We start from the raw sequence: 11,871 nt of genomic DNA on the forward strand, positions 1-11,871 counted from the left end.
AAGCCCAGCAGTTGCTGCTTATTTTTAATTCTTTTCCCTCTCTCCCTTTTAGCCTTCCTGCTTTCATCTGCCGTTCGGCACCGGAGTTCCCAGAGCGCGTCCCAGCAGCCAGGGTACCGTGAGATCGCTGTCTGCTTTGCTTGTTGGAAAAAAAAAAGGTGGGATGGGATGGGGTGGGCAGTGTGATGTTCCTTTGGAAAGGAGGCTGGTCTGACCCCTTCCTCAAGTCTGTTGCTTCCCAGTAAGCTCTGGCCTCTCTGCCTGCCTTCAGTCCCTTTGCCAGAAGGATATTTCCCTTGATGTGTGAAATTAGGCAGCGGAGTCTGGAGACAGATGATTAGATCCTCCCCTGAGAAAAGGGCCGCAGTGTGGGCTCAGCCTGTAGTAGACAGCAGAGAAGCCACTCGGGACATTGCAAACTCCTCAGCTGCAGAAAGACCTTCAGCTGCCACTTATTTATTTAGGTACTGGTAGTCTCCTCCCCAGGCAAGGTTCCTCTCCTGCCTGGAGTCTCTGATACCTGATAAATACTGAACTTGCTCTCCAGTCTTCATCAGATGTGGCCAACAGCCCAAGCGCCGCAGGACACCGAGCCAGGAAACTTCAGGCATTTGTTTCAGCGCCTTGAGAGCTGCTTGTTTGTGTCTTTATTTTGTTTGCTCTGCTGGGATTTCACGCCGAGGTGCTTGGCCAGAGCTGTGGGCTGTGCTGCTGCGGGATTTAACCAGGAGAGGACACTGCAGAGGTAGAGAACTCGGCGAGCAGCCGGGGGGAGAATGGCAGGATTGGCTCCTTCCCCTGCGCTGCTGAAGGGTGCAGGGGGGCCGCCTCTTCCCGCTGGTCCTCAGGCTGTGGGAACAGGTTTTGGATCTCTGCCTCTGTGCCTCAGCACCCAGTGATGCCACTGAACCCCTCAGCAGACCCACGGAGCCTCAGTGCTTGAGCTTATGTACTTATTGCCAGTGCTTTGAGTCTCTGTTAAACTCAAGCCCTTGCAGAGGTGTTGCTGGGCACCACAGAGTAAACCGACCAGGCACAACTACTGTGGTGTTAATTTTGCTGCCTTTCACTAGCATCTGATTTTTTTTCCTGAATATCTTATTCAGTTTGTGCATCCTGTGTTATTTATAGAAAGTGTAAATCTTGGCACACAGGAAATTCTGAACTTCCCATTTGTGGAGATGGTATTTGCTGAGCAGCACCTTTCTCTTCAGAAACCAACACAATGGTCATCTCGTTGAGATCCAGGGTGGATCTCCCTCCTCTTTACATCTGAGATTATCTGTGTGATATTGTAGGTTCTTGCTTAATAAGGAACTATAATCTGATGCCTTTTAGTCCCCTGTCTCTTTCTGAGCAAGGGATTCGGCACCTCTCGGGATGATCTCAGCACTGCAGGACGGGCCTTGTGCCCCCTGGAACAGTCCAGCAGTTTTGATCAAAGCCCTGTCCTGGGTTAGAGTGGGGCTTTTCTCCCCAGTTCTTTGGGAACAAATGGATGGTTTTTGTAACTGGCTCTCACGCAGAGATGTAAACAGCTGCCTCTGGTCCTCCCTGGTTTTGCTCCTTGTCCTGAAGATATTAAAAAACAGCTTATTATAAGCAAGTGGCATTTGCATTTTTTTCTGCTCAAACTCTCACTGTGAGCTTTGCATAGTGTTTGATTTTTGAATTAACACCCTGTGGCACATTTGAGCAGAGTTAATTGTTGTTCAGCTCTGATGTTTTAAACGGGGTTCTTGTGGTTTAGTGCTGTCTGTGGCACTGTCAGGAGAGGAAAGTGTGGGCACACAAATACCTGCTGCATTGACCATACAGGGCTTGAAGTGGGTCAGGAATTAGTTCAGGTTTGAGGCAGAGGATCCCTCCCAGTGATAATCTGGAGAAAAGCAGAAAGAATCCACTGTGACAGCTCATGAGAACGTGTTGCTGGCTGCTAGCTGAAACGCCCCTGGCATTTTTCAGTCTTTTGTTCTGTATCCCTGCGGTAGCTCGTTGCCTTCGGGCTCCCAGTTTATTCACGGAACTGGAGGTGTCACATATTGTGACAGCCAGGTACCGTTTTCAGGAGAGAGCAACATCTAAGTACAGAAAGTAGAGCAGGCTTCAGGTAAAATGTCTTCTGCACAAAATTTGTCATTCAGGTTGGAGCTGTGGTTGCTCCTGTGATTGTATCAGTGCTGAATGATCCCAAAGGGATGCATCTGTGATGCTCAGGAGACCCCCAGGCTGGTCACCAGGAAGATCTTCAGGGACTGATGCAGCATCTTGAATTGGAGGAGCTCTTGTCTTAGTGGTACAGTTGCAGAGTGTTTGAGAAGAGATGTTATTAAAGCGATTCTCTATCACAACAGTGGAAGCTGCCCTTTCAAGAGAAGTAAGGATTTCACTTGCACCTCTTGGCAAAATATCTTGGTGCTCAAAGTCATCGTGAGGAATGACACTGGTGCTTGGCTGGATGGATGTGGGATGGTGCATGTTCCCCCTCCCTTCTGTGAGCAGCCTGAACCAAGACAGGCCTGGGTCTGAGGGTCTTGTTAGGTGCCTCTGCTAGTCCCTCCCCAGTGTGGGACCAATGAAGAAGAGGCTTTTGGGCCAATGTTAACCTAGCCTGGGTGAATTTTCAGTTAATTTCAGTCTGTTTCTTTCTGCACTCATCCTCTGTTTCAAACTGTTTCAAACAATATTCTAAAGTGGGAAGTAGGAAAAAAAATCCATTTCTCCATGCTGAATGTTATGATAGGATGGGAGTAAAGCAAACCAGCCACTGAGGCATTTATCTCCATTTATCCAAGCTTGCTGCAGCTCATGGTGGACCTAAGTGACATTGGTCCCTGGGAGATCAACTGTGTTTGGTAGAGCATTTGCGGGTTGAACTCAGAAATGAGACCAAGTATTTTCTGTGTGTTTTTGAACAGCCTTGTCATATGGGCTGCAGCTTCAGCACTTTGGCAGCACTTCGTGTTCTACTGGAGTGCTTTTGCCAGGTGTTGGGAGGAAGGTCTGGGATCTTTGCCATATCTGGTGTCCTCCATTGGATTAAGTCCTAGGGAGGCAACATGGTTTTTATATCTCTTGACAGTATCTGTCTGCTACAGGTGAATTTTATCTTATCATTCACAGACTTGTTGCCAAAACATCTCTGACTTCACCCCCATGGCCTGAAGTGAAACTTCCAGATCCAGTAGAAGAAGCAAAGTTTCATGCAGGTAAAGGTCTCAAGTCTCCAAGTGAAGACTAGCGCTCCAGTATTGCCATTGGTGGCCTGATGGAGCATAAATAACTCAAAATAACTGGAGCTAGTTTTTGGTTTTTTGCATTTTTGGCATGTGTTAGTCACTGACTTGTGCTCCAGCTGCTGGTATTGGAGATATGGGTAGAATACGAGGTCTCCTTAGTTTATGACAGCATGGCAGCTTGTAACATTCCCAGAGGAATCTTACCTGATGGGATGTGTTGCTTTTTAATGCATGAAACAAGCCTTTTGGACAGGAGAAAACAGTTATTTTTCTGTTAATGGGTACAACAAAAAGCTCAAGCCAGCAGAAGCAGTTGGATGGTGGGCACATCAGAGAGCTGGTGTGTTTTAGTGCATGAAACAGAACACTGGAGCCAGCAGAAGCAGTTGGATGGTGGGCACATCAGAGAGCTGGTGTGTTTTAGTGCATGAAACAGAACACTGGAGCCAGCAGAAGCAGTTGGATGGTGGGCACATGGCAGAGCTGCAGAGGTGTGACAGAAGGCAGCGAGCAGCTGGGAAGTGACATAACATTAGTGAACACATTCTTGTCCCCACATCTAGTCAGGACTGTTGGACGCAGCCAGTGGTCCTCCTGGAAGGAGCACATGGACTGTGCAGTGGTCACCCTCACAAGTCAGGGAGTGAAGTGCCTGTAGCTGTTTAGCAGCCACCCTCATTGCTCAGCTTTACCAGAACATCTCAGTCTTCCACTGGTTACCAGGCACAGGCTCCCCTGGCAGGTGGGGATGTGAAAATCAAACACAGAGAAGGCTGATGTGTCTCACATTGCCCAGGTGGGGCTGTTGTCATCCGGATGGTGCCGGGGATGGCAGTGGGGAGGCCAACACATGTACAGGATGTTTCTCAGAACCAGGCAGTAATGACCCCCAGCGGGTGAATTTCTTTTCCAGTTGCTGTGGTGAAAATTAGCAGTTGAGTGCTTCATGCAGGCAGCGAGCTCCTGTGTTTATTAGGAGGCAGTCTTACTGTCTCACTGTGTTAGCCTCTGGGGCATCTGAGAGAGGCAGAGAGACCCGGGAAGTAAAGGAGAGGAGTTATTTTTCAAGGAGAGAGGGAGAGGAGAAAAGCTGAGTTGTGTCCCCTTTTTGCAGACAGTCTCCTGTCACCTGGCTGAAGTTTGCCAATAACTGTGCGAGTGATGTGCCCTGGAGAGAGCCTCCTGCTCCTGGTCTCCTCTCTGGCTGTTTTTCATCCTGCTTTTTATCTCCCTTGCACTCCTGGGATTGCTCAAGTGACAGATGAGTGTTCTGTCCCTGAGCTTGATTTGACCCAGTAGTGAACCATAAACTGCTCAGTTGGATTTGCTGAAGCCCTGTGGTGAACAGGGTCCCACGTTCCCCTGATGGATTCACACGGGATCCTCGGGGCCGCTGTGATTTCCGTGCCTGGTAAGCTCCTGCTGTTTATGAGCTCGCAGCATTGTCTCCTGGCTGTGCTTATCCAAAACAAACAACAGCGAGAGCATTTGAATTCTGCCTTCTATTTTCCTGCTGGCTATGGAAACAGCCATGGATATTTTAGGAAGAGTTGCTCCACATGGTGCTGAGATACAAGCCATACTAGCAATCAGATGGTAACATCACTTTCCTGTCACTAGAGGTGTTTGGAAGAGTTATCAACAACTTCAGAGCCCAAGTACAGTGAAGGAAATGTACCTCTTCTGGTTACAAAAAGATGAGAAAGCCCCTTGTGGGTAGAAAGTTGAAATCTGACAAGGAAATAACCCTTGTTAGACCTTGACTCTGCATGTGTTTTGCTAAGAGAAAATTGTAGGCCAGCATTTTGAAATTTTGGTTTTCAAATGTTGACCACAGGACTAGTGATACACCTAGATCAGCAGTTTAGAGCTGGGAGAAATTTATTGTACCTGTTGTGCAGTTGAGGGCATAACAAAGAGAAGGGGTTGTATTTTTCTCTGGACTTTTTGTAGTGGACTGATGTGAATCAGAGAAAAGAGCACACAGTGGATTTGTCATCTGGGACAGCAGTTCCAGCAACACAGAAGCTGAGCTCTTCATCCTGGTGGGAACTGCAGCAACTTGCAAATAATTTCTGTTCCTACCTCTACCTTTAATAGTTTGCATCTGCTGTGTTGAAACTTGGACACTTTCAGAGTGTTCCTGTAAGGGCTGGGTTTGCTTGGGCTGGCTGCTGAATTCTTGTCTGTCCCAAATGGATGTTGTTTTATTTACATTCCAAGAAAAGATGATTCAGCTGCTTTTGAGGGCAATGAAAAAAAAAATCTGGTTTTCCAGTTATAGAAAAATTACTCTTTTTTCCTGAACAGCTCAAGAGGGTGGAAAGCTACTATTTGGCCATGGAATGGCGCTCATTAAGCAATAGCTTTTGATGGTCCTATAAAAATTGGGTTTGGCTTCACTGGTCAGGAAGCTGATCGTGGAAAAGAGAGTTTGTTCATGTGCAGGACCTCGTCCCTGGGATTTGTTCTGCTCCTGGCACCTGCTCTGTGTGCATGTGTGTGTGGGAAGAGATTTTGTGGAAAAGAGTGAGGGAAAAGTCTCTTGTCTTTGCTGCAGATATGAGTTCTCTGGCCAGGCTTTGTTAGTATGCTGCAGCTCTTTCTCCTGTGTACTTGGCCAAACCCTTCCTGATGTTCCTGCACGCCTCACACAGTGTTCAGAGTCCTGGACCTTCTGCATATGACTTGGAAATTGAGAGGGGCTCCCCTCCAAATGTAGGATGCATGGACAAGTGCTTTTTTCTGGAAGGTTTTATATCTGAATACAGTGCATTTTAGGATGCCTAAGAAACGGGCTGGGAAGTCAGCAGTGTTAGATGAGCTGCACAGTATATATACCAGGTGTCATGCATGGGTTTGCCAGCACCTAAAGTACAAATAAGGCATTAAGTTTACAAAAGGGAGGCTCACACCCCGTAGGGAACATCAGTGCTGTTGGTCCTTGCTTAAAGATTCCCAGAAGGTCAGAGTTTGGGTGGGAGAGCAGTGTGGCTGAATTAGTTTTGAACAGCTCTTCCCACCTTGCTGGGTTTTCTCCACTGATTCCTTCCCTGCTCTTTGCCAACAGAAGTGGTGCAGAAGGTGAACAAGATGATCGCGACGGGGCAGTATGGAAGGCTCTTTGCTGTGGTCCACTTTGCCAGCAAGCAGTGGAAGATCACCAGTGAAGACCTGATCATGATGGACAATGTACTGGAGGCTGAATGTGGAGACCGAATCCGGTTGGAAAAGGTGAGGTGAGATAGTTCCTCAGTGCCTGTGATGCCACAGCCCTAACCCTGTCTATGGGGCTGGAGCAGATTGCCTGTGAACACTCCTTGAGGCACAACCCACAACCAGTTCTGAAGAACGAGTCTTGAAGAGCTCCTGTCAGATCTCCTGTTCGTACTCCAGCTATTTGCTTTGCCTTAAGTTTTGTTCCAATTTCAGTTACTCTTAATGATAATATTATTGTGATTTCTGTTGAACAGGGTTGGAATGAGTTGTGCCAGGCTCTGTCAGGAGACAGATTTGTGTTGTACTAACTTCATCCAAAAAAAGAAAATTACAGTTGTTGCACTGTATTCAGAGACAGCAGCTAAAGACTGTGTTTATCTTGAGACTCCAACACCCAAAATACTCACAGTGCTCCAGAGGACTGTCACTGCTCAGTGCTTTGCAAGATCCTTATCACCCTGAGTGTGTTGGGTGGAGGGAGAGGGATGGTGCATGTAGGGGAGAGTTGCCAAGTTGCAATATCTGTATCCTCAGCCTTGGTTAACTAGCAGGAACTTGTGGAGACTCGTTAATCCAAAGCTTAAATGAAAGATTATGAAGTGGGATTCTTGTTGTCTTGATCTTAATGGTGGTTGTTAGAGCCAAGCAAGCAGTTAAGGAGAGCTGAGCAGTTTTTCTACTCATCCATTGCTTGAAGTCCAGTTTTGAGGCAGGTTTTTAGCTGTACCTTCAGCTGCGTCCTTGTGTACGACAGAGAGAGGAGGGGTTTGCGTGGAGCAGCCAGCTGGGAATGCAAAGGTCTAGATGGGAGTGAAGTAGGTGAAAAACTTGCCTAACCACCATAACCCTTTGGGGATTATACTGGCAAGTATCTGTCTAAAACAAAAGCCAGAACATCTCATGACTGTTTATATGTTGCTTTTAACTGCTGCCATACAATCCGTGTGGGGAAGGAGGCAGTCTGTAAGAAATGCTGCCTCTCCTCACCATATCCTCTCTGTTATCCTGCCTGGTCCTTTAGATAGGCAGCTGGTTGAAAAGCCCTGAAGCAAAAAGGCTGTTCCCTGGGGTGGTGAATCCTCCCCAGATGTTCATTTCTTTATTGCCCCTCTTGAGGCCTCACAGAGGAGAATGAGGAAAGTGTTTCTCTACTGGGAGATGTAGCAATTGCTATAAAAATCCCAGGATTTTAGGAGCTGCCTTTCAGATCCCACACAAGGCATATTATTCTTTTTCCCTGTATTGCTTTTCATATCTTTTACCACCGTTGGTGAGCCAGAACAGAAAGGCTCAGTGTGTTCTGATCAGCATGAAAGATACTTCTAAAGTATGTTTCTGTAGGATAAGCTCTCTGGAAGACTCTTTAATTAGTCTGTTTCTTGCCTGTTAGCTGCTCTTCTCCACCATCCCTCCAGTAACAGTGTCAGGTTTGACATGGGTAAAGACCTATTTTTAAGCAGTTTGACTCCTTGGTGTGACTGCAGAATTTGGAAGATACTGTTTTCATTTCTGCTGGGACAGTGAACCGGTGATACATGCCTGATTTATTTTCCATAGGTTTTGCTGGTTGGTGCTGACGACTTCACGCTGATTGGAAGGCCGCTCCTGGGGTAAGATGTCTCATACAAGAGTTATCTTCAAGATAATTCTTGTACTTAATTGTAGCTTCAGGGCTTCTACAGTCCCTGAAACTGAAAAGAAGCCTGGGTTTATCAGCTTTTTTCCCCACCCCGTGGCTTTTGAAAGAATCACCAATAAAACAAGCTCATCAGCCCCTGCTGACTCTAACCATTGCCACGGGCCAGGCTAGAGCAGCGGTTCCCATTTCCAAGGTAACTGTAGGATGTTCACCCCTCTTGGGTTGGATCTTTTCCTCTTGGTGTAAGCCTTGCACAAACTATCAGCAAATCTTGCTTTTCAGCATCTTTACTCTATTATCCTAATTTTGGTGATAGTAATCTTGGAATAACCCAGAAATCCTTTCCCATCCCTTAATCCCTTAATTTGATTTGGGTTTTTTAACCTATTCCCTTTTGCCTTTTTCTAAACCCAGCAGGCCTTAATCTTAATTTCAGAGTTCCTAATTTTCCCTTCCTCCTAGTCACATAGTCCAGCAACCACAGAACTGGGGAGAAGGAGTTTACCCCCTTGGCACCATCTCCATCCCAGTGCTGTAGGACTTGCGACACAAACTGGCAGAACGGCTGGTTCTTCAGCCTTGTCTTCACCAAAGGCAGTGGTGTGTGGAGCAGATGTTCTTGCTCTGCTCTTGGCATCAGCCAGAAGCAAAGTCATGAACTGTTGTTTTTCCCAGGACAAGAGGTTTTAGTGGTAAAGCACAAGCCGAGATAAGGTGGGTTGCAGGTGCTCAAAGCAGTGCCCTGGCTGTGGCCTGGTTGGAAGCTAAACCGCACGGTTCGGTCTCAGCTTGAACTGCAGCAACTTTGGCAGAGGATGGTCAGGATAAGGAGGAACATGTACATCTGGGAATTATTTCTTGGTGGCTTGTGGATTCAGGTTAGAAATACCACATGGTTTCAGATTGGTTTCACTTCTGAGTGCTCTCAGTGGTGCCAGGGGGCTGTTGGTATCTAAGGGTTACTCGTGACGTGTTTGTACGGTCGGTAACGCGACTTCAGCTGCGCTGGTGGTAACTGCTCCGGGTTCCCTGTGTTAGGGAGGATTTTGAGGGCTGCCAGTCCTTTTAACGGTACTGCAAATGCATCTGGAATAGCAGATCATCAGGAGTCTTTGAATTATTGCCAGGTATTGCACTTGTGGAAGATTTTAGGAAAGGGAATCTCATTATTAGGACTAGAAATGTCATCTTGCAGAAATTCAAATAAGAGCTCAAGCTCTGCAGACAGGGATATGCCACATCAGGCGGTTTAGGAGCACCGTCCTTCACCTGGCTAGCTTAACTAGTGGCCCTGGGGTGGTTCTTTGCAACTCTGGATGTGTGTGCTGGGCTTGGCATCTGGCCCCAGACCCAGGAGCTCTGGGACAGGAAGAAAAACAGGTCTCTGGTTCCTGCAAGTGCTCACTCAAAGTGTGTGGAAAGCGTTGTCAGTTGCTTGAAGCAAACCAAACTGCACATCTGCCAGCGTTAGCTTCATCTCCAGTAACTTTGGCAGAGGAGGGTCAGAGGGAGGAGGAGGCTGACCAGGCAGGGTGGGAGGCTGGTGGGGAGGTGCTGTCCTCCCCCCGAGCTGTGGGGAAACCTCCCCAGCTCTCCGATATGGGCTGAGGAGAGGAAAGCAGAACCCAGCCTGTCGTGAGCGCTGCAGACTGCAGCTCTTTCACATAGCTCCCAGTTGTGCCTAAACCACAAACATTTTGGAGGGGAGATAAGAGGTTGGATGCAAATAAAGGCGGTTTTGTTTTTCTGTTGTTTTAAAAATAAACACATCAGTGAATGTTTGCACCAGTGTCTGCGTAAGACAGTTCATTACAGCTGCACTCCCTGCTCAGACTTGGAGGCAGGCAGGAACTTGTCCTGTTTTGGACAGATGGTCATATTTTAATTTTCTGTAGCAGTCAGATACCTCCCAAGATGACACTCCTCTAAAGCCTTAAAAAACAACAGTGCAGCAAAACATATCTGCGTGGCAGAGGCTATTCTGGGAACTTGTAGCTGGCTTCTGCTCTGGAATCTGTTGGGGGTTGTGTTTGTTCAAGTAACTCGCTGTCTGGTCGACTGGCAAAGGCTATCAAGCAGTTGTGCTTTGTTTAATGCAGTCCTGGTGCATTTTTAAAGCTGTGATTAGAAGTGAACGTACCCTTGGACAGGTTTGAATTTCATTAGTCGAGTGCCCTCAGCTGTTTTAGACCTGAGTGAAGTGAATGGTGCCTTGATGAGAAAATTTAGTTTATTTCTAGACTAGGTAGAGCCAATGGGGATTTTTTCCTCTAGATGAGGAAAAAATCCTGCTCTTTCTCCCGCTACCTGCCCATCTTTGCAGTGGCTTTGGTGGAAATGACAAAGGGCCTTGGACCTCCTCTTCTCCCAGCCAGCCAGTTTGGGATTCAGTTACTTTCTGCAGGGAGTGAGTGAGCTTGTCAGTTGAAATTATTACCCCTAAGAGTTATGACCCTTTGGGGTTGTAGGTTGCCTGGATCTTTTTTACTGCTTCATGACAGTAGCTTTCAGCCCAACTTAGATATATGAGATTTCAGTGTGAATTTTTCTTGCCTCCTGCTAAAATCTGATAGATGTGCTTTGTCATGAAACATTTTGCTGCTGAAAGCAGGAGGCCTGACTGTCTGTGTCAGACTCTGGGAAATGTGTGACCCCCTTTTTATTTTTATGGACATTCCAGTCATACCTAAAACATTTGATAAAGTTGTTTTGTTGGGTGTTTTTTTTTTCTTGGGCTCTATTTTGCTGAGAACTTTTCTGTCCCTATGCACTTCACAAGCAAGTTGGTTTCTGCTGTGCTTCAGGCTTTCAACCAGCAGGTCCTGGTCTTTGCCCAACAGAGAAGGACTCACCAGGCCTGTTGGCCTTGGACTTTGATTTGCAGAGTGAAGCCACTCTTGGGTACTCAACTGTCTCAACAACACTCTTAAAGATTTTCTTGAAAGCCTGTCAACATCTATGAGCGATGTGGGGGGACGCTTATCTACAGATCTGTGTCAGTGTAGCTGGGTGCTGCCCCAGGCCTAGGACAGCTCGTGCAGGATGGTGGTGAGAGCTGTATGGGGGGCAGCTGGGCTGTGCTACTGCAAACCCTGGCCCTCCTCAGAGCAGCACAGAGATTTCGGTGACCGGGTCACTTTATCTGGCCTGGCTGCTTTCCAGTTTTCCCATGTGATCATCTTTAGTGGGTTTCTTATGTGCCTTTACAGTCCAAGTCAGTGGGAGTTGAGCTTTCCTGTTGCCTTCAGTGGGCAGGAATTAGACCCAGGAGGGCTCACTCCCTGATGACAGCGGTGAGACATGGGCAGCCCCCGGAGTCTGCTTCAGTTTTTGGTTTCTTTGCTGGCATTGCAGAGTTTGCTGCGTATTTCAGTAGTGCTGTGGGGTCCTATCACAGGGCTGAATCTGGATAACATCCCTTAGCTGGGATGTCAGGGTCACTCTTAAAATCTAGATTATTTTATGGCTCTTTTCTTCTGGGCTAGTCACTAAATGCAGATATATGAGTTTTCTCCTCTGGCTGTCCTTCCCTCCTCCCTCAAGGATTCAATCTCTCATATGTATTGCACCCCAGAGGGTGAATGTTAAGAGAGATGGTAGGTGTCTCAGAGCCTTTGGCCTCCTGGTGACCTTGCTGGAACAGTTTAGCTAGATGGGCTTCCCCCTCTGCCCCCCTAAGTGTAGACAGGGTGGTTTGTCAGGAAAATGTTCTTTAAATGTCTTCCGGCAGCGAAGTGAGCCTGCTAATGAGTTTTTAATGGCATTCTGCAGCGA

General features: G+C 47.3%; 1 protein-coding gene across 1 annotated transcript in view; it reads left to right on the forward strand.

The window, feature by feature from the left end:
• The first annotated feature begins 56 nt into the window (after positions 1 to 56).
• The window catches only part of MRPL21 (mitochondrial ribosomal protein L21), a 13,991-nt gene continuing 2,176 nt past the window's right edge, over positions 57 to 11,871 (forward strand). The window contains exons 1-4 of the mRNA XM_010178213.1: positions 57 to 113; positions 3,124 to 3,209; positions 6,310 to 6,473; positions 8,016 to 8,068. Coding sequence (XP_010176515.1) covers positions 6,333 to 6,473; positions 8,016 to 8,068 — 194 coding nt within the window. The 5' untranslated portion in view covers positions 57 to 113; positions 3,124 to 3,209; positions 6,310 to 6,332. The remainder of the gene's footprint in view (positions 114 to 3,123; positions 3,210 to 6,309; positions 6,474 to 8,015; positions 8,069 to 11,871) is intronic.

Source organism: Antrostomus carolinensis, unplaced genomic scaffold (genome assembly GCF_000700745.2).
Source record: "Antrostomus carolinensis isolate BGI_N321 unplaced genomic scaffold, ASM70074v2 scaffold8491, whole genome shotgun sequence".
NCBI classification, from domain to species: Eukaryota; Metazoa; Chordata; class Aves; order Caprimulgiformes; family Caprimulgidae; genus Antrostomus; species Antrostomus carolinensis.